The sequence below is a fragment of the Ursus americanus genome, chromosome 10, assembly GCF_024610735.1.
Source record: "Ursus americanus isolate L20-20 chromosome 10, mUrsAme1.1.p, whole genome shotgun sequence".
Taxonomy (NCBI): Eukaryota; Metazoa; Chordata; class Mammalia; order Carnivora; family Ursidae; genus Ursus; species Ursus americanus.
In genome coordinates, this window is record NC_142136.1 from 54,222,435 (window position 1) to 54,245,501 (window position 23,067).

General features: G+C 35.4%; 1 protein-coding gene across 7 annotated transcripts in view; it reads right to left on the minus strand.

The window, feature by feature from the left end:
• The window catches only part of ZC3H13 (zinc finger CCCH-type containing 13), a 97,499-nt gene that overhangs the window by 31,408 nt on the left and 43,024 nt on the right, over positions 1-23,067 (minus strand). For all 7 annotated transcript variants that reach the window (XM_087865135.1, XM_045796788.2, XM_087865139.1 and 4 more), the window contains exons 9-10: positions 4,452-4,762; positions 1,536-2,000 (exon numbers count right to left, since the gene is read on the minus strand). In XM_087865135.1, the coding sequence (XP_087721261.1) occupies positions 1,536-2,000; positions 4,452-4,762 (776 nt within the window). The remainder of the gene's footprint in view (positions 1-1,535; positions 2,001-4,451; positions 4,763-23,067) is intronic.

Here is a 23,067-nt window from a genome sequence, read left to right on the forward strand (position 1 = left end):
GAAAGACAAATAATGTATATTTTCACTCATATGTGGAATTTAAGAAACAAAGTTAAAAAAAAAGAGAAAGAGAGGCAAAGCAAGAAACAGACTCTTACCTACAGAAAACAAACTGAAGGTTATCAGAGGGGAGGTGGGTGGGGATATGGGTTGAATAGGTATTGGGGATAAAAGAAGGCACCTGTGATGAGCAATGGGTGTTGTATGGACATGTTGAGTCACTATACTGTACCTCTGAAACTAAGATTACACTGTATATTAACTGGAATTTAAATAAAAACTTAAAACTTTTTAGTAATTCCTACAACAGACAATGTGCACCATAAAGAAGAGGATAGCTGTTTATCAAGTTGACTGATATGGGATGATCTCCAAGGTCTTTTTTAAGTGAAAACAGCAAGGTATAGAGTAATATACAGTTTTTAAAAAATTATGTTTGTAAAATCAGATGGGTATATGAGTAGACATACAAATCTGCTTGTGTAGAATTTCTGGGAAGGATACAGACTAAATTGGCAAAAAAATGAATGAGGTCAGGGATAAAGGCAAGGCTTTTCACATCACAACATATTCTTTCTTTTGAAATTTTGAACCATGTAAATTCATTATTAAGAAGAGAGAAAAAAAATTTTTAAGTGCCACTGACAAGACCACCAAAAATGCTGGGTAACCAGGAATAAAATACGTATATGACCTTAATAGAAAAAGTTATAAATTCATAAATTTAATGCATTTGAAATAAAAATCCAAGTTTTTCATGACATTAAAAAGAAAACACAACTCATTTTAAAAATGTATATGAAAAAGCAAAGGGCCAAGAAAGGCCAAGACAACTATGAAGGAGAAGATAAGAGGCCTTCAGCTTAATATGAAGCTATAATATTGACCAAGATATACCAAAAGACCAATAGAAATAATGAATGTTCAGAAATCTGCAGCAGTATTTTAGGGGAGGGGAGAAAAGAGGGGAGAGGAATAGAGGTCAAAACTAATCTAGCCCAAGCAGTCTGGAGACAAATACATTTAGGTAGGTAGTTAGTGGGTGTTGGTAAAGAAGAAAAATGGCTCAAGATTCTCAAGTGGTTTGAAGCAAGCACAAGTATACTGAGGAATACGCAGTCATTTCTGATACTGTTAGTTTTGAAAGGCCACCACTTTAATTCCACTTTAATAATCATTTTATCATATATGTACCTGTTTAGTAGAAATTATTTTTTGACTCTACTTTTTTTGCTTGACAGGAATTTTCTTAGTGTTCCACACTACTCAAGAGGGTAAGCATGACTATATAATTTACCAGGGGATCTTAATCAGGACCCACTTATCTTTTGCTACTTTAGCAAATTCCTAAATCCTAGGAATTTAACAATTCCTATTTGGAATTTATAGGGAAATTCAATTAACTGAAAATTACTTTGACAAAATGATGATAATGAATGTAAAAAAGAATATATTTAGAAAAGAAACCTTAAAAGATTTAATAATTTCTATATAAGCATACAAGATACAGTTCACTGACAAGTCAAAAACCTTACCCTTTTCAGGTAATTCTGGACCTCTTCCCCTACTTCTGCCCATCCGGTCATTCCTAATTTCACTTCGAGACTCATTTCTGGCATCATTCCTTATTTCAGTACGAGAACTTTCTTCTCTTAAATGGTTTCTGCCATAACTTCGGGATTCTTCTTGATAGGTATCCTCCTTTCGATGAGTATCTCGACTTTCACGGTCCCTGTAGTCATGGGTATCACGAGCAGACCGAGAATCTCTGGGATCACGGCTCTCTTTGTTATCTCTGCTATAATCTCTCATCTCTCTAGAGTCCCGAATGTCTCTGGAGTCCCTTAGTTCCCGTCGGTCTCTAGTGTCTCTGGCATCTCTTCGATCCCGACCATCTCGAGGTTCTCTGTCATCTCTGTGGTCTCTAGAAGAGCTCTGATCTTGTTCATACTCTCGTTCTTCTCTTGTGTCCTTTTCTCTATCCCTTTTGCTTCTCGTCTCTGTAATTCAAGTTTGGAAATCAACTAGAATTCCTTTCACAAAATTTTGAGAAACTAGACAATACACATAAATATAGAGCTTAAAATTTTTTTAAAAATGGTAATTCACGTTTTTTGCAGAAAATAAAAAAAGAAAACATGGGCAATAAGAAAATCAAAACCATCCATAAGCTACAATTCCAAAGGTAATTTTATTAACACTTGGATAACTATGTTCTTGATTTAGGTAAACTTTGATTAGGATCTTCCCAAGCCCCAACTTACCCATACTTACCTTAAACAACTGAAACAAATAAATTGATCTCCTATCACGGATGGCTTATTTTTTAAAAACTACTTGTAGATCCAGAGGTACACAGTGACTTTAGCCATCTCTACCAAGTATCAGGCCAAACAAGACCATCCAGGACAACCTCAAATGTACTTGAAGCACTTAAGAGTGGCCGACAGTTAGTAAGCTGGTTGGCAAAGAGATTTTGTTATTCACCCTCTCTTTTCTTGAGCTGTTTACTGGAATCACTCCTGTCTCTAAAGTTTTCTCTCCTTAAAGCATTTTCTAACACTTCATAGAAAAATAAGAAAGGAACTTCAGTTTTTAAAAAGCTGAAATGAAACTCACTGATTACTTAATTCAACCATGTCATTGTCTAAATGAAGAAATAAGAGGTCCAGAGCCTAAATACCTTAGGCAACCCCATACCTAATGGAATTTGCAAAGAACAGAAACTATTCTTTAGATCTGCCTAGAACGGGCATAAATTGATTAGAGCATAAATCTGATATGAAGTCAAAGGACTAACAAGAGAAACTCAGAAAACAAATACTGCCTTGTTTTTAAATCAGATTCCTTTATGTGTTGCTCGACACTCTGGACTACCTCAAGATCTGAGGCTATTTTAGCAATATAGCAGCCGTATGCCCAAGAGCCATATGCCTATTGTAAATTTACCTTCTTTTCTCTTTGTCCCAGGTGGCTAGGCCTACAGACTTTCTCAAGCACCCAAACACCTATCCATCCACAAGACCCCCTAGATTTTCAAAATAACTCATCTCTCCAGCTAATTACATTGTCCAGATGCTTCTATCCACAAATGCCCTTTAAGAACAGAGGCAGTAAGCAAGGATTTGATAGGTTTCCATCCCTTTCTGTGCTCATCTATGACTTCTAGTCCTCCTCTAATGCCAACTGTGCCTAAAAATACGTTCACTCAGTACCAGATCCTTTTCATGATTCCATCTGTCTTTTCAAATCTAGTTACTATATTTTGTTCTTTACCTACCTCCCCATTCTTCCACTAAAATTATTCTTATTTCAGAAGATGACATCTAAATAGAGGAACAAACATCTGCTACATCTTTTATACGGAAAGTTAAAGAAACATCTACTTTACAAAGAAACTAAACACATATGGTTTATTATTAAATGGATTCTTCCTGTAACACAGGCCACTCTTAGCACAAAAAAAATTCTTGTAAGACTCAACTGCATACTATTTCCCCTCATTATTATTTCAAAGCAGACATCAAACTCACTAAAGAGTTTTCATCCAATAAGTAGTCATTAAATGTACACTATATTCCTGTCGACTCTAGTTAAATATCTTATTAAAATTAATAGACAGGTGCTCAGAGAATTTTCCTATCTTACCAATGTTCCATAAATACTGCTGTGCTGTTCTGGTTCCAAAGAGGTACACAAGAAATAATTCTATACAACAGATGCTCTCTCTGGTCCCTACCTGGGCATTCATCATTTTCTTGAATAAAAGAACTTGATTAATTATTGCACTGTTGATAGGAAGAGAACAACTAAATTCAACACGCAAGGAAGTATTTGAGTATTCATTATGTTTAAACACCAACTCAGAAGTTAGGAAAAAAAACTTAAAATATATAAGGATAAGAAGCTTGGATAAGGAGTACAGAAAGAGATGAGAGCTACTGGACTGTACCGCAAGATAATAATAGCATCTCAGCTTGAATGAGGAGTAGCAAATCCAAAGTTAACTTAATTCTCAGGGATACAGAAAGGAAAACTGCTTTGCAAGTTTCCTTCTTTCTTGAGTTACACCAAGAAAACTGATCACGTGGTTTACACCGACCATTTCTTTCCTTCACTTCTTTTTTTTAAAGAATCAACTAAGCAATTAGAGGGATGCTTTAAGAATCAGATAGCCAAAAATTTCTAGAACTTGAACGTATTCACATGAAACATCTTAACTGAAGAAAGCACTACCTCGGTATACATAAAAATGCCCACTTATGTACATTTAATAATTTATGTTCCTGTGTCATTAAAAGCACCTCTTACTGCCCTCTTCTCTGTTACAGAAGACTTAATACAGCACAATTTTCTTCTTTCCCTTATTATGACAATAAATCTGAATGTCCGGTTCTTTAATAAAGAAAATACTTAACTCTAAAGAAATCAAGATAAAGTACAGTGCATACCTTCCCTTCTTTCATGACGCCTATCATGAGACTGTGAAGTTCGTTCATGGTCATGCCTCCCTTTTTCTCGCATTGGAGAGCGATGTCTTGGGGGACTTTGCTTTCTCTGAGGAGAAGACAGAGAATGTGAAGGATAAGGAGAAGCAGAGCGTCGTAAAGGTGGAGTTATTGTCCTCTGATAAGAAGGTGAAGGAGTTCTTTTTCGACGAGGAGAAGGAGAATGTCTTTGAATAGATGATCCTGATTGTGAGGAAGATGAGTGATGTCTAGAAGATATAGGAGAATGATGCTGTCCTACTGGGGAAGCTGACCTGTAAAGAAAAGCAACGATGAAAAAAAAAAAAAATGAACACTAAAGTTAGAGCTAAAAGTGTGAATCATAATTCCAGGACAAATTTCAATTCACAATGCTGTATAATAAGAAGTTAATTTTTAAAGATCTGATTGATTTTAAGTCAGCCTGAGGCCACAGTTCTAGATGAGATACGCACTGCCTTGCTCCCAAGCTTTGGCTCCAAGGAGCACTCTCCTTGAGCACAAATAGAGAGACTATTACCCTCAGTTAAAGTACGGAATTCGCTCTTATCAGAGATAATCTCTGACAGTGTGAATAGGTACTTGGAGGCAGGAAACCACAAGAGGCTAAAGAGAAAACACATTAGTAAGATCTAAATAGAAAGTGCCTGTGAGAATGCCTGTAATTCAAGGCTCTGGGAAAAGGGAAAAGTCACCATCAGCTAAGCCAAACCTGAAGTCCGCACTGCCTAGGTCGAGATTTAGGATGGGGGAAAGAATGCTACGGTTAAGGAAAGGACATACTGTCTATACTGTCCTTATCTTAAATAACCAGCCTTCACTTTTGGCCAGCGCAGATTAAGTTCACGAGTCTTGGTTTGAGGAAGGCTTCTTCTACTCCCTTCGAATCACCTTCTTTCACTGCTTCCAGAGAAACAACTTAAAACCAGACAAAGCACATGTGAATCACTCCTACAGTCTGTTAAATCCCGGGCCCTGGTTTATACTGAATATGCAAAATGTGTGTGTGACGGAAAGCTGGAATACACACATTTGTGCAATAACTAAAAAGAAATAGGACTAAGGTTTAAAAAATAACACTCCAGACACCACATATCCAGATTAGTATCCTATTCCTCATTCTGAAGACTAGATGTTTGTTCAAAAACATTCTGGAGTCCTAGTCCAGGTATTTTAGAATTACCTTCAGTGCCTATGATAAATAATTTTTAGTATCTGCAATGGTGGCAAAATCACTATTTCTCAGTTTCTCAATCTTGGTGGTCCTGACGTTTTGTATTCAGTAATTGTACTGGGGGCTGTCCTGTACATCATAGCATGTTTGGCAGCATCCCTGGCTTCTACCCACCAGAAGCCAGTACCACGCTCCCTCTCACCCCCGTACCTAACAACAAAAAATTACTCCTGACATTGCCAAATGTCCCCAGGAAGGCAAAATGACCCTTTGTTGAGAACTATGTTGTTTATAAATGATGCCTCAGTGGACGTTTTATCAATAAAAGCGCCAAATACATAAAATATATGTTACTGATTCAGGGAAGTGATTCCAATATATTGAAAAGAATTTTGCAGAACAAGGATTTTAGCAAATAAACAAAAACACCTTCTGGATAACAGTTGACTAAAACAGCTAATTAGAACATCACATTCACCTAAACATTCTAGTTTCAGTAATTCCACCAAACCTTCACACTTTTCGTAAAAATTATTTCCTTTTCATAAAAAAAATTAGCCACAAGCCACTATAATTTAAGTGACTCTTAATAGAAATGTATTTACTTACAGGTATGAGTAGAAATGCTCATAGGGTCTTACCCAAATTTGGAAAACCAACTATGATCAATGGTCATTCAAATGCATCTTACTGAACAGAAAAATACTGCAAGATTGAGAATTAGAATGATTATTGTTTGGTACGTTCCAATCGCAATTTCATCAGGTTCTAGTCAATTTGGAAATCTCTAAATTGATAAAGAAAAAATGTGGCTCTCCACTGAACGGACATTTTGGTTAGTTTTATTTATTGTGCATACTAAAAATTGTTTCAAGAAAGTCTGCAATACCCCTTCTTTGGTGATTAGTTCACAGAACTTAAAAAATAAAATAATTCATAATACTATCTTTAAAAAACACAGTATAGTTCAATCACATTTCTATGCAAATATGGTGTCAATAGCATGGAGTAAAAATTTCAGTTCAAGCTTAGGATAATCAACCTGTCAAATTAAGGTAGAGGACCAATGCTTTGTCAAGTTACAGTTTCAGTATTTTTCTTCTTACCCATCCTTCAAGAAAAAAAAAAAATTAAACGGTTTAATTTAAAAGCATCTGTTATAGACTGTGTCCTCCCAAATTTATACAACCCCCCAACGTGGTAGTATTTGAAGGTGGAGGCATTCTGGAAAAATTGGTCAGGTGAGGTCCTGAGGGTGGGGCTCCCATGAGATTACTATCCTTACAAGAAAAGGAAGAGACCAGAGCTTACTCTCTCCCCACCATGTGAGGACACAGTGAGAAGACAACTATTTATGAACCAGGAACCACATCTGCTGGAACCTTGACCTTGGACTTTCCAGCCTCTATAGCTGTGAGAAATGAATGTCTGTTGTTTAAGCCATTCCAGTCTATGGTATTTTGTAATAGCGGCACAAGCTGGCTAAGAGAGCATCTTTATTTTCCTGTTATTATTCTTTTAAAGGTCTGATGACTAAAGGATAGTGAAAAGAGAGGATCTGTTACCGAAACAAGATGCATCAAATTATGGATGTCAGCATAACTGGACCTGGGTCTATGTTCATTCTATACATAGAAAAGGAAGAAAATAAAACTGTCTTGAAATCTGACCAAAATTATTAGTACTCTGGCTTTTAGACTATTGCAGAGGTATATTAAAGTTACATAAAAAACTATTGCAGCAGTAATTTTAGATTATTCTTAGGCTTTAGAATTGCCTGGTTTCTTGTCTGAGGAGAAAAAAGAGGTGACATTTGACACTCAAAGAAAAGAGTTTATTATTGCATGAAGAGAAGGTCAATACCTTAAAGAAGAAATCTGTATACCGTCAGCAAGAGCACTGTGACTTATAGCACAGGGAAAGCCAATCTTCAGCCTGACTTAATTCTAATCAAAAGTTTTTTAATGCTACTATAATTAGGACAAAATGTGGGATGAGAATATTCTGGGTATATTTCATTTGGGGAAAACATGTGAAAGGTTAAAAAGTTTAAAAAGAAAAACTCTCATTCAAGATACAATAATTTCACCTACAAACCAATACGCTTACCCCAGACTTTCTTAAAATTACTAATACCAATTTTTCTTTCAGTAAATGGTTTCTGTTTCTCAAATACAAAAATATGCCTTCATAATGTAACTAACATTTATAACTCACCTTTAAAATCATCATGCAAAGTATACTTTAAAAAAAAAAAAAATGGGCTATGCACACTATCAAAATCAACTATTTCCAGTGGTAAAATGCAATATAACATGATACAGATTTCACACACAGAAATATTTAGGCTTTATTATTTTACATAAGAAACATATGCTTATATAAAAAAGTAAGTCATTTTAATTTATTGAGCAAATATTAAGTGAGCACCTTTTATGCTCCAAGCATTATTTTTGGCACTGGGAATACAGAAATAAAGAAGACAGGCAAAACCACTAACATAATAACAATAATAATGATAATATCAATAACAGTAGCAGGTAACACGTCATATATTGTTACTTTGTGCATGCCATTGTTTTAATACTGTACATGTATTAACTCATCTCATCTTTATGACAACAACCCTAAGATAACTGAGACCGAGGACTGAAAACCAGTCTGTCTTAACTACATGGTCTAAGAGTAGACCACCACCAAGAAAGCAAAGCAATTTCAGTTAGTTAATGCAACAAAGTCTATAAAAACAGGGTAATGAAATAGAAACTATTAGGTCCAAAAAAATAAAGTCAGGGGGACAATTTTAGGATGCTTGGAAGGAAACAGCCTTTACTGAGAAGATGAAATTTGAGACAAGAGCTGACAATCTAGGGAAAGAACTTACTGTGCAGAGGGTTCAGCAACCACAAAGGAGGCAGGAGGAATCACAATATATGAGAACAACATTAAGAAGACAAGGGTAACTACAATTCGTAAGTGAAGAGTTACATAAGAGAAGACCAGGGAGTAGGCAGATGATGTGAAGTCATGTAAAGCCTGGACTTTATTCTTTTTTTTTTTTCCCCCAGATTTTATTATAAAAGCATGAAGAAAAATCACTGGAGAGTTTTAGGCAGGGACATGTCATTCAAAATCTAGCATGATCTCAAAGGATAAAAATCATTATGATCACCTCAACAGATACAGAAAAAGTACTGACAAAAGTCAACATCCATTTATGATAAAAATTCTCAACAAAGTGGCTTTAGAAAGAGCATACCTCAACACAATAAAAGTCACACATGACAAACCCACAATTAACACCACCACCACCACCAACAACAGATTCAGTGGTGAAAAATAGAGCTTTTTCTCTAAGATTAGGAACAAGGCAAGATTATCCACTTTCATCACTAATATTCAACATAGTACTGGAAGTCCTAGCTGCAACAGTCAGAAAAGAAAAAGAAATTAAAGGCATTCAGAAAACTTCCAAACTCTCTCTATGAGGCCAGCATTACCTTGATCCCAAAACCAGACAAAGACCCCACCAAAAAGGAGAAGTACAGACCAATATCCCTGATGAACATGGATGCAAAAATTCTCACCAAAATACCAGCCAATAGGATCCAACAGTACATCAAAAGGGTTATTCACCACGACCAAGTGGGATTTATTGAAAGGGTGGTTCAACATTGGCAAATCAATCAACGTGATCCACCACATTAATAAAAGAAAGGACAAGAACCATATGATCCTCTCAACAGATGCAGAAAAAGCATTTGGCAAAGTATAGCATCTTTTCTTGATTAAAACTCTTCACAGTGTAGGGATAGAGGGAATATACCTCAATATCATAAAAGCCATCTATGAAAAGCCCACAGCAAATATCATTCCCAATGGGGAAAAAAACTGAGAGCTTTTCCCCGAAGGTCAGGAATATAGCAGGGATGTCCACCATCATCACTGCTGTTCAACATAGTACTAGAACACCTAGCCTCAGCAATCAGACAACAAAAAGAAATACAAGGCATCTGAATCAGCAAAGAAGTAGTCAAACTCTCACTCTTTGCAGATGACATGATACTCTTTGTGGAAAATCCAAAAGATTCCACCCAAAAATTGCTAGAACTCATACAGGAATTCAGCCAAGTGGCAGAATATAAAATCAATGCACAGAAATCAGCTGCATTTCTATACACTAATAATGAGACAGAAGAAAGAGAAATTAAGGAGTCGATCCCATTTACAATTGCACCCAAAACCATAAGAAACATACAAATAAACCTAACCAGAGAGGCGAAGGATCTGTACTCAGAAAACTATATAATACTCATGAAAGAAATTGAGGAAGACACAAAGAAACGGAAAAAATGTTCCATGCTCATGGACTGAAAGAACAAATACTGTGAAAATGTCTATGCTACCTAGAGCAATGTACACATTCAATGCAATCCCTATCAAAATACCACCAACTTTTTCATAGAGCTGGAACAAATAATCCTAAAATTTGTACGGAACCAGAACAGACCCCAAATAGCCAAAGGAATGTTGAAAAAGAAAACCAAAACTTGTGGCATCACAATTTAGGACTTCAAGCTCTATTAGAGAGCTGTAATCATCAAGACAGTATGGTACTGGCACAAAATCAGACACATAGATCAACGGAACAGAACAGAGAACTCAGAAATGGACCCTCAACTCTACAGTCAACTAATCTTCGACAAAGCAGGAAAGAATATCCAATGGAAAAAAGACAGTCTCTTCAATAAATGGTGCTGGGAAAATTGGACAGCCACATACAGAAGAATGAAACTGGACCATCTCCTTACACCATACACAAAGATAAACTCAAAATGGATGAAAGACCTAAATATGAGACAGGAATCCATCAAAATCCTAGAGGAGAACACAGGCAGCAACATCTTTGACCTTGGCCATAGCAACTTCTTGCTAGACATGTCTCCAAAGGCAAAGTAAACAAAGGCAAAAATGAACTACTGGGACAGCTTTTGGACAGCAAAGGAAACAGCTGACAAAACCAAAAGACAACCAACGGAATGGGAGAAGATATTTGCAAATGACATATCAGATAAAGGGCTAGTATACAAAATCTATAAAGAATTTATTAAACAACACCCAAAGAACAAGTAATCCAATTAAGAAATGGGCGGAAGACATGAACAGACATTTCTCCAAAGACGACATACAAATGGCCAACAGACACATGAAAAAAATGCTCCACATCACTTGGCATCAGGGAAATATAAATCAAAACCACAATGAGATACCACCTCAAACCAGTCAGAATGGCTAAAATTAACAAGGAAATGACAGATGTTGGCAAGGATGTGGAGAAAGGGGAACCCTCTTATACTGTTGGTGGGAGTGCAAGCTGCTGCAGCCACTCCAGAAAACAGTGTGGAGGTTCCTCAAAAAGTTGAAAATAGAGCTACCCTATGGCCCAGCAATTACACTACCAGGTATTTACCCCAAAGATACAAACATAGTGATCTGAAGGGGCACCTGCACCTCAATGTTTACAGCAGCAATGTCCATAATAGCCAAACTATGGAAAGAGCCCAGATGTCCAACGACACATGAATGGATAAAGAAGATGTGGTGGTGTATTCACACACACACACACACACACACACACACACACACACACACACACAGGAATATTACTCGGCCAACAAAAAATGAAATCTTGACATTTGCAACGACGTGGATGGAACCAGAGGGTATTATGCTAAGCAACGTAAGTCAGTCAGAGAAAGACAATTATCATATGATCTCACTGATATGTGGAATTTAAGAAACAAAACAGAAGATCATAGGGAAAGAGAAGAAAAAATAAAACTAGATGAAACCAGAGAGGGAGATAAACCAAAAGAGACTCTTAATCATAGGAAACAAACTGAGGGTTGCTGGAGGGGCAGGGGTGGAGGGATGGGGTAACTGGATGATGGACATTAAGGAGGGCACGCGATGTACTGGGTATTTTATAAGACTGATGAATCACAGACCTGTACCTCTGAAACCAATAACACATTATATGTTAATTAATTGAATTTAAATTTAAAAAAAATTAAAATTAAAAAATTTAAATTTAAAAAAGAGAAATTAAAGGCATTTAATTGGTAAGGAAGAAAATAAAATGTCACTTTTTGTAGATGACATGATACTATACACAGAAAGCCCTAAAGACTCCACCAAGAAACTATTAGAATACATGGATTCAGCAAAGTTGCAGGGTATAAAATTACTACACAGAAAATGATTGCATTTCTATACGCTAATTAACAAAATAGCAGAAAGAAAAATTAGGAGAACAATTCCATTTACAATTGCACCAAAAACAATAAAATAATAAGGAATAAGCTTAACCAAGGAGGTGAAAGACCTGTAGTCTGAAAACACTGGCGACAGAAACTGAAGATAACATAAACAAATGGAAGGACATACTATGCTCATGGAAGAATTAATATTGTTCAAATGGCAATCTACAAATTCAAAATAATCTCTATCAAAACACCAACAGCATTTTTCACTGAACTAGAACGCATAATCCTAAAGTTGTATGGATCCCCAAAAGACCCTGAATTGCCAAGGCAATCTTGAGGAAAAAAACAAAACAAAAAACAAAGCTGGAGGTATCACAATTCCAGATTTCAAGATACACTACAAAGCTATAGTGATCAAAACAGTATGGTCCTGGAACAAAAACAGATACATGATCAAAAAAACAGAATAAACAGCCCAGCAGTAAGTCCACAATTATATGGTCAATTAATCTATGACAAAAGAGGCAAGAATATACACTGGGGAAAAGAGAGTCTCTTCAATAAGTGGTGCTGGGAAAACTACAGTCACATGCAAAAGAATGGAACTGGACCACTTTCTTCCACCATACACAAAAACAAACTCAAAATGGATTAAAGACCTGAAACCATAAAACTCCTAGAAAAAAACCACAGGCCGTAATTTTTCTGACATTGGCCTTAACAACATTTTCTTAGATATATCTCCTCAGGCAAGGGAAACAAAAGCAAAATAAACTATTGGGACTACACCAAAATAAAAGCTTTTTGCACAGCTAAGAAAACCATCAATAAGACAAAAAGGCAATCTACTGGATGGGAGAAGATACTTGCAAACGATATATCTGGTAAGGGGTTTTTACCCAAATATATAAAAAGCTTATGCAACTTCATAACAAAAAACGAAAACAAAAAACAAACAAAAAATCCCCCCCCAAAACAAGTAATCCAATTGAAAAGGGGCAGAGGACTTAGACATTTTTCCAAAGTATGCATACAGATGGCCAACAGACACATGAAAAGATGCTTAACATCACTAATCATCAGATAAATGCAAATCAAAACCAGTCACCTTACACCTGTCAGAATGGCCAGAATCAAAAAACAAGAAATAACAAGTGTTGGTGAGGATGTGGACAAAACGAAGCCTCATGCACTGCTGATGGGAATGCAAATTGGTGCAGTCACTGTGGAAAGCACTATGGAGGTTCCTCCCAAAAATTAAAAATATAAATGCCATATGATGCAGTAATTCCACTACTGGGTATCTACGAAAAGAAAACAAAAACACTAATTTGAAAAGATATATGCACTCCTGTATCTATTACAGCATTATTTACAATAGCCAAGATATGGAAGCAGCCTAAGTGTCCATCAACAGATAAACAGATAAAGAAGATGTGGTTTATATATGCAATGGAATAGTATTCAGTCATAAAAAAAGAATGAGATGTTGCCACTAGCAACAACATGGATGGACCTAGAAGGTAATATGCTAAGCAAAATTAGACTGAAAAAAAGATGAATACCACACAATTTCACTTATATGCAGAATCTAAAAAAACAAAAACAAACCAAAAATGAATAAACAACCAAAAAGCAGAAACAAACCCATAAATATAGAGAACAAACTGATGATTGTCAGAGGGGATGGAGGGGGAGATAGTGAAAATGGGTGAAGGTGAGTGGGAGATAAAGGCTTCCAGTTATGGAATGAAAAAGTCACAGGGATAAAAGGCACAGCATAGGGAATATAGTCAATGGTACTGTAACAGCGTTGTGTGGTGACAGATGGTAGCTACACTTGTGAGCACAGCATAATGTATAAAGAAGCTGAATCACTAGGTTGTACCCCTGAAGCTAAATTAATGTTGTGTCAAGAATACAATAAAAAAAATTAATCTAGCAATATCTTACCTGTCTAAATAAGTATGTAAGATGGAGAAAGAAAATGCTTCTGTGTGATGATTTCTTTTAAACCTAGAGTTTGCTGTCCCTTTGAAGCAAGTAATAAATATTCCCTGGAAGGGGAATGATTTCTAAGTGAACAATCTACCAAAACAGGAGAATACTTTTGTCTGTAGAAATTTTTTGAAAGATGTCTCCTCATAAATATATAATGGTACTTGTAAAACAAATTTGATTCAAGCAAACTAATCAATTCTACATAATACAAGTAAATCTAATCCAAGTACTAATGATTCTGACTCAATTTTATTTTTGCATTTACACAGAAATGAATTTCAAAAACCTCAATTTAAGAACAAAGACTATTAAGATAAGCCTTAAATCAACACATCCGTAACTATTAGATTAAGATAAGCCTTAAATCAACACATCTGTAACTATTATTTTAATCTAGATTTACGATAGAATTTTTCAGAATCTGGTTACACAGAGTTGCTCAATCACGTGACTTAGTGAGCTAAAAACTGTACCCACCATTGTAACTGAAAATCAGAAGACACAAGTACATGGTATCCCTGGCACACATGAGAAGATTGTTTTTAAGCTTTAGCAGTGAGAGAGTCAGTATTCCAAATGAAATAAAACGCAGAAACAACACACACCAGTGTAACATGAATTAAGACAACTGGCTCCCATCCTCTACCTGGTGGAGCAAGTTAAAGCTATTACTTTCTCCTGGGATGGGATGGGGTGGAGGGGAGGTGATGACACATAGAGGACCATACCAAGAAACAGCAGAAATCCAGTCTGCGGAAGGAGGGAGGTAACAAACAGTTCTCAAGGCTCTGGACTGATTTCCTAGACATAACATCTCCTCAGTTCAGGCCAACAAAATGGGTAACCAAATAAGGGAGATTCTTGAAATCCTTGCCACTGTTCTGAAAATCCTATCCAGTTTTAGGTCATTTAACTGTTAGTGAAACAATTACCACCAGATGGCATCAAACCACAGCCAGACTGGGATGGATTTTGCTTGTGCAAATTTGGGGTCTTTCATTAATCTCACTACATAAAAGGCAGCCCCACATTTTTACTGGATTGAATTTCCAGCCTCCATTTACCATGGTATACACTTCTGATAGTAGCAATTATTGGAACAGGACCAAACTTCCCAACCACCTCCTGATGCTGAAAAACCTCTCTGAAACTATTTGAGAACACTTCCCTCTCAAGTCTCTAATTTCACCAAGCGTGTTGGACAAAAGGTAAAAGTACAATTTTTAGGGACATAAATACCATTCCAGATTTGGCTGCAAAACAGGAAGTCCTCTAGTGAGCTCAACAAATTTTCCCAATATCACATCCATGAAAGACAGCCCAAGATTTGATCAATTGGACTAATCGTGAAATTGCTTATTTTCCCCCAATGTGACTTAGTTTTTTTGATATTTATAAAACTCTTTCATTTTTGGTGCAACTGAATGGCTCAGTCAGTACAGCATGTGACTCTTGATCTCAGGGTCATGAGTTCCCCACGTTGAGCATAGAGCTTACTTAAAAAAACGTAAATAAATAAAACAAACTCATCTTTAACACAAGTCTACCATAAATTTAGCATATTACAGAATATATTCAGCTATGTTACATATTTCTTTATGTGCCTTAATTTTATATCCCTAGCCTAAATCGAAAACACTTTTTAGGTCTACACACAGGGCTTGATTAAATGCAGAAAAAAAGATTAATGCTTCAGATAAGCAATTACCAACCTGAACACAAAGGTCCCATTTTATATCCTTCATTATATTATTTGTGTTAATACCCATTAATTAGGAAAATGCTATAAAACATATTAAAATCATCAATACTTTTAAAATTTATATTTTAAAGTTATACTATTCTCCTTTTTTCCTTTTAGGTGTGATATTGGGTGTGGTGATTGTGTATTTTTAAATGTATTTCTCTCCTGGAGATGTATTCTAAAATACATATGGGTGAAATATTAAGATGTCTGGGATTTGCTTCAAAATAATACTGGAGGAGGGGAGGTGTATAGCGGTATACATGAAAAAGATGGATATAAAAGGATCATTATACTATTGTATTTCTATGTGTATGAAATGTTCCAAAATAATAATGTTAATGTAACATTTGTCCATCCTCTATATACAGTCCAGCAACATCAGTACACATTTACTTAAGAAACCATAACTCAGTCTATAGAAAATGCTTGGTGCACAAATGAATTCTTCCTTGTCCTGTGGCTCATTGCCACAGGGTGAGATTTGCCAATCCAGACCATGATACATGTACATGAATGGTAAATACTGAATAAATCCAATAAATAATATTCTTCATCAAAGGTCTGAAACATTCTGATTTAATTATTTTGATAAATGTGTGCAATAATTGAAAAGAAATAAGACTGTCACATTGATGGTGATTTGCTCATTCTCCTAAATTGAAGTCAAAGCCAACAAATTTTGAATGATCACATCTGTCTTTCAAAGCTGGGTAAGACTCATCATGCAGGCATTTGTACTATTAAGAAGTAAGTAGATTTCTATATTCAGGTAATTATAATGAAGTGGTTTTTTTTTTAAGTGATTAGCTATGCTCTCAATATTATCTTCTCATTTAACCACAAAATTCTGCATACTAGCATTTTGATTAAAACATACACCATCCATCAATAAAACCATATTTACCAAATGTCCAGCAGAATGAGCTATACACAATTGCTAGCTAACTCCTCTGGTTAACTACTATCCAGAAAGTTTGTGTTTGTTTAAGCCTTTGTTCTTACAGTACACTAGTAACTTGGTTCACTTTCCTAATTCAACAAAGCATACAGAATATGGATTTTCACTAATGAAGAAGATTATTACAGGTCCACTGAAATACCACCGCAAATTCCACTTCAGGATTATCTAGATGTAACAGGTTAGGAACACTGCCACAAAACATTCCCTTCACAAGTGATTTTCTGACTAAATACCTAATTTGAACTTAATTTTCCTGTGACTTGCACCTTTTCTAAAACAAATTACAGAATAAAAATGATTTAGCTGAGTTCCGGGTAATCAAGATTTTACTATTTTCTGTACAGAACGAGTCATGAAAAGTTTACTTTACAAAAATGTAATGGGAAATTGCTACATTTTCTAAAAGTAGAGTGATAAAACCCATAAGGCTTTTTTTTTCCTTGGGTAAACAAGTGGTATTCAGGTTTTGATCAATGTTGCATAAATAAATCATAGCTCAGTAAAGTCTACCAGCCAAGTGGGAAGACACTGTTTCACTTCAAAACATGACAGAACTTAGTGCTATTAAATTAACAAATATTCTGAGAGTATATTCTTCACAAAGTTGATGTGGCCAATGAAGGTGTGGGCGGAGGTACTCAAATTCTCAATGACGGATGAGTGACAAATAGAGGGAGAATATCATGATTGTTTCTGGGAGGAAATGGGTACCTTCCCTCTCACCAAAACACACACAGGCAATATTTTACCCACAAATCAAGAAATTTGCAGATCCCCTGAAATCTACCAATAAATCTCAGGTTAGGAGCCCCTGATCTAGAAAGTTATGAAATTGAGACACAAAAGACAGGGAGAGGGACTTAAGCCATAGGATCGTATGGTTTTGTTGCATCATCTGTCCTACACGTATGCATCCTCTTGTATAACTAAATAGGGAACAATCCTTAAGAAATGTAAGTAATCCCCTACATCCAATAGGCCTTGTAAGTTTTACTTGGGAAAAAAAAAAAAGAAAGAAAATCCATATTCAGAGAAAAACTGTTTTCCATACACGTGATTACTATATTACTTCTACCTATAGTAACAAAGCTTCCGAGAACATTTTTGTTCACTGCTGTATCACCAGCTTTTAGAACAATGCTTACCCTATACCCAATAACTGAATAAAATGAATTCGCATATTTTTACCTTAGCACATAACATCCTAATAACCAAAATATTCTGAATACAAGCCCACTATAACATCTAAATTAATTTTAAAGGGCAATTTTCTCCAAAATGAATTTAGCCTTTAATTACATACCCCACCAATCTGAAAGCATCACGATGATTCTTAATACAGTATTTGGTTTTAGAATTATTAAGTTCTCCTTCAAAGTAATGGGGATATATTAAAATGAGAGATCCACCTCAAAAAAAAAAAAGGGGGGGGGGCGCCTGGGTGGCACAGCGGTTAAGCATCTGCCTTCGGCTCAGGGCGTGATCCCGGCGTTCTGGGATCGAGCCCCACATCAGGCTCCTCCGCTGGGAGCCTGCTTCTTCCTCTCCCACTCCCCCTGCTTGTGTTTCCTTTCTCGCTGGCTGTCTCTATCTCTGTCAAATAAATAAATAAAATCTTTAAAAAAAAAAAAAAAAAAACCCTGGAAATCAAATTAACTCCTCCTAAATCAAAATGTCCCTTTTCAACCATGTCAAATATGGCTTCAGAACTCCAGTCAGTTACCCATGCATTCTCCAGTACTCTTAGTTCTGCTGCTTCAATTTGTTAGAGAAACAAAATAAACCAAGGTCAGATTTTTCTATATACTAAGTAACAGGTAAGTCCTAGGCATACCAATGTTGTTCCTGGTGGAGGCAGCTAGGAAGAAACACTGCAAAATGAAGAAATCAACCTAAACAATACCCAGTTCTTCCTAATACAAAACATGTAACTATTTTAATGGTGAAGTATCCACAGACATATGTTAAAAATCACCTCTCAGAAATTTCTGGGTTAAAATAACAAATTGAAAATACCAAGAATCATTAAAGAATAAAGACTCCTTAAAATGTAAATCAGTAAGAACATTTAACATAATTTATATCTGATTTACATGTCATTTTTAAAAACATACCTACTAGATTGAATAAAATACAGAATATATTTTAGGAAAATATGTTTGAGAATTGTGGGTGCTCCACTTAACCATTCCGTTATTGCTCCAATAAGGCACAATGTTGCTAGGTCCTAGCAACGGTTCACAGAATCATCCTGGTTCTTCTAAGTCAAGTCACCAGAGGGGGAGAGAAAAAAAATGATTCATCTAAGTAAGAAAAGATCTCTTACCAAGACAAAGAAAGGACTAAGCTTATCATCAGAATCTATTTTTCAGACGAAGACTGGGTTTTGTTGAACTTTTAATTATAAAGCTATGTTAACTGCTTACTAGGTAAGTAATTAACCTCAATAATATTACAAATACCAGTTCACAAGGCTTTCCAGATAAAGTGGCAGGTAACACTTCTTTCAATCTAATAGCATGTTATTACTTAATAACATGAACAGAAATGGTATCTTGTGAGTATAGAAGAGACTGCCATGAGCTATCCCATACCCATTCTCTCCTTGCTTTTTAGTAAAACCAGTTTTATTTGGGTCAGTTACCTGCTCAGCTAAAGGATTACATTTCTTTCTTTCCTCCTTTTTCTTTCTTTCTTTCTTTCTTTCTTTCTTTCTTTCTTTCTTTCTTTCTTTCTTTCTTTCTTTCTTTTTCTTTTTCTTTCTTTTTTTAAAGGATTACATTTCTAAGACACGCTCATAGCTAGATGTAGCCATGTGACTAACTTCTAGCCAATAGACCTAACAGGAAATAGTGCTTGGGACTTCCAGGAAAATTAAGGCTTTCTTCTCTTCATAATTTTTCTGCTGCCTGGAATATGGATGGAATGTCTTAAGTCATCAGTCTTCATATTAAACCATGGGATAACCCTTAAAAAGGAAGCATGGGGCGCCTGGGTGGCTCACTCGGTTAAGCGTCTGTCTTTGGCTCAGGTCATGATCCAAGGATCCTGGGATCTGTGTCTGGCTCTCGGCTCAGTGGGGAATCTGCTTCTCCCTCTCCCTCTGCTGGTCCCTCTGCTTGTGCACATGCACTATCCCCGGGTCCCCTCACTTTCCTCTCTCAAACAAAAATATAAAATCTTTAAAAATAAAACAAAAGAAAAGAAAAAGGAAGCATGCACAAGGCAGATAGACAGTACTTGGATCACCAATGACTGTGGAATGAACAGTGTATAGGTCCTGGACTGTCTCCCTCCGAGCTTCTTTATATGAGAGAATAAACCCCAATTTATGGTTTCTAAACTTTGATGAACATTAGAATCACCCAATGAGCTTTTAAAACTATGGACACCAAGGCTGCTCCTCATATTAATTAAATAAGAATACCTGGGGACTGAAATCAGGTATTAATACCTTTTGAAGATTCCCAGGCATATTCCAAGGTGCAGCAAAGTCTGGAAACTATTGCTTTATGTACTTAAGCCCCCCACATTGAGTCCTTATTACTAACAGCTGATTCTAAATCTGATACTGCATAAGTATCAGAAATAAAAGAACACCTTTATGGCTACATTCTATTACCTATGTAGTTTAAGTGAAAACCTGCAAATGGAAAGACACTTTTAAATATCACTACACTGTAATTTATCATTAAAGTAGGAAGACAGAGTATATTTATTAAGTACTTGCTTAGTTTTTAAAGCATTATCTCATTTAATCCTCACCTCAACTCTGTGAGGCAGTATCATGCATATTTTATAGTTGAAGAAATAGAGGTTCAGAGAAAACAAAGAACGTATTCAGGGTCTTACATCATGTAATTGGCAGAGCCAAGATACAAGTTCCTATTTGTATAACTTCAAGGCTTGTGCCTTTTCCAATACACTGTAACTCCACAATAAAAGACTGAGAGACCTCTATACATTTTCTTTACATTTTTTCTTGAGGAAATACTAATTTCATTAAAGGATAAATCTGAAAACTAATTTTAAAAAATGAATAGGGAAAAAGCATTCCTATTAAATCTGTAAGCATTTCATAAATCTTATGAACCACAAAAATATTACCTTCAAGTTAATTTTTAAAAAAAAAATTTGCTCTTAAGTAGCACTAAATAAATGAATTTTAAAAATCAAGAATTTATAATTTCTCAGTTTTGAAAATAGATCTTAATAAGTACTATTGTTAGAACAGAGGAAAAATTGGCTATGACAAAGAATTTATTAAAATACATAGAATCTAAATTAGTTAATGCAGTGACTTAACTCTAAATTTTGAAACACTATTAATTTTAAAAGGAAAAGATTTTCAGAAGGGTCTCAGCTCTTTCAATGGCTGGCTTTTTTATATAATTCCATTTATACCAACAAGTTAATGTTGATTAGCTGACAGAAAAACAATAAGGAAACAGAGGATATGAACAACACTACAGATCAACTGGATCTGACAGACATATAAAGAACAATCCACCCAACTGTAGTAGAATATGCATCCTTCTCAAGTGCACACGGAATATTCTCCAGGACAGACCACGTTTCAGGCCATGAAACAAGTCTTAACAAATTCAAGAAGACTGAAATCATACAAAGTATCTTTTCTGATCACAATGGAGAAAAACAGAAATCAATTTGCTCAAGTGAAAAACATGCAAACAGAAAGGCATTTTTAAATATTATTATACTGCAAATTTATTATTAAAGTAGGAAAATAAAGAATATACTTGAGTACTTTATTTTTTAAGCATTATGCCATTTAATCCTCAAATATATGGAAATTAAACAACACACTCTTAATGAGTCAAAGAAGACGTCACAAGGAAAATTAGAAAATACCTCGAAACAAATGAAAATGAAAACATACAAAACTTATGAGATGCAGCGAAAGCAGTGCTAAAAATAATTTTATAATTATAAATGTGTACATTAAAAATAAGAAAGATCTCAAATCAACAGCCTAATTTGACACCTCAAAAAACAGCAAAAAGAACAAACAAAATCCAAAGCTAGTAGAAGGAAATAATAAAGATTAGAGCAGAGATCAAAACAGAGAACAGAAAACCAACAGAAAAAATCAGCCAAACTAAGTTGGATTTTTGAAAAGATCAACAAAAGAGACAAATCCTTAGCTAGATGAAAAAAAAAAAAAAGATTCAAATAACTAAAATCAGGAAAGTGGGGTCAATACAACTGATACCACAGAAATAAAAAGGATTATAAGAGAATACTATGAAAAACTGTATATCAACAAACTGAATAACCTAGAAATAATGGATAAATTCCTAGGCACACAACCTACCTAGACTGACTCATTTAAGAAACAGTAAATCTGAACAGACCAATAATGAGTAAGGAGATTAAATTAGTAATCTAAAATTTCCCAAAAAAGGAAACCTTAGGATCACATGGTTTCACTGATGAATTCTATCAAACATTTAAAGGAATTAACACTAATCCTCTGGAATTCTTCCAAAAATACTAAGGAGGAGAGAATACTTCCAAGTTTATCCTATGAGGCTCTGATATCAAAGCCAGACAAAAACACTGCAAGAAAACTAGACAAATATTCCTGATGAATACTAATGTAAAAGTTCTCAACAAAGTACAAGCAGATCAAATTGAACAACACATTAAAAGGATTACACACCATGACAAAGTGGGATTAATTCCTGGAATGCAAGAATGGTTCAAGAATTAAGAAAGTCACATGATCATCTCAATAAATGCAGAAAAAACATTTGACAAAACTTAACACTTTTTCACGGTAAAAACACTCAATAAACTAAGAATAGAAAGACGCTATCTCAACATAACAGAGCAACTTATGAAAAGTCCACAGCAAACATCATACTCCATGGTGAAAGACTGAAAACTTCTAAGATCAGGAACAAAGTGAGGATGCTTGCTTTCTTCTCTTCTCTTCTCTTCAACATGGTATTAGAAGCTCTAGCCAGAGCAAAGAGGCAAGAAAAAGAAATGAAAAGCATTCAAATTGCAAAGGAAGAAGTAAAATTATCTCCATTCAAAGATGGCAGGATCTTATATACAGAAAACTCTGCAGGTCACATGCATGCATGTGTGCACGGGGTCTATCAGAATAAATTCAGCCAAATTGCAGGACACAAAATCAACACACAAAAATTAGTTGTTTCTATATGCGAACAATGAACAACCTGAAAAAGAAATTATGAAAACAATTCCAGTTACAGTGGCATAAAAAAAGAACATAACACTTAGGAATAAACCTAACCAAGGAGTTCAAAAACTTGTACACTGAACTACAAAACATCACTGGAAGAAATTAAAGAAAACACAAATAAGTGGAAAGACATTCCACGCTCATGGATTAGAAGACTTAATACTGTTAAGATGTCCGTACCATTAAAAGTGACCTA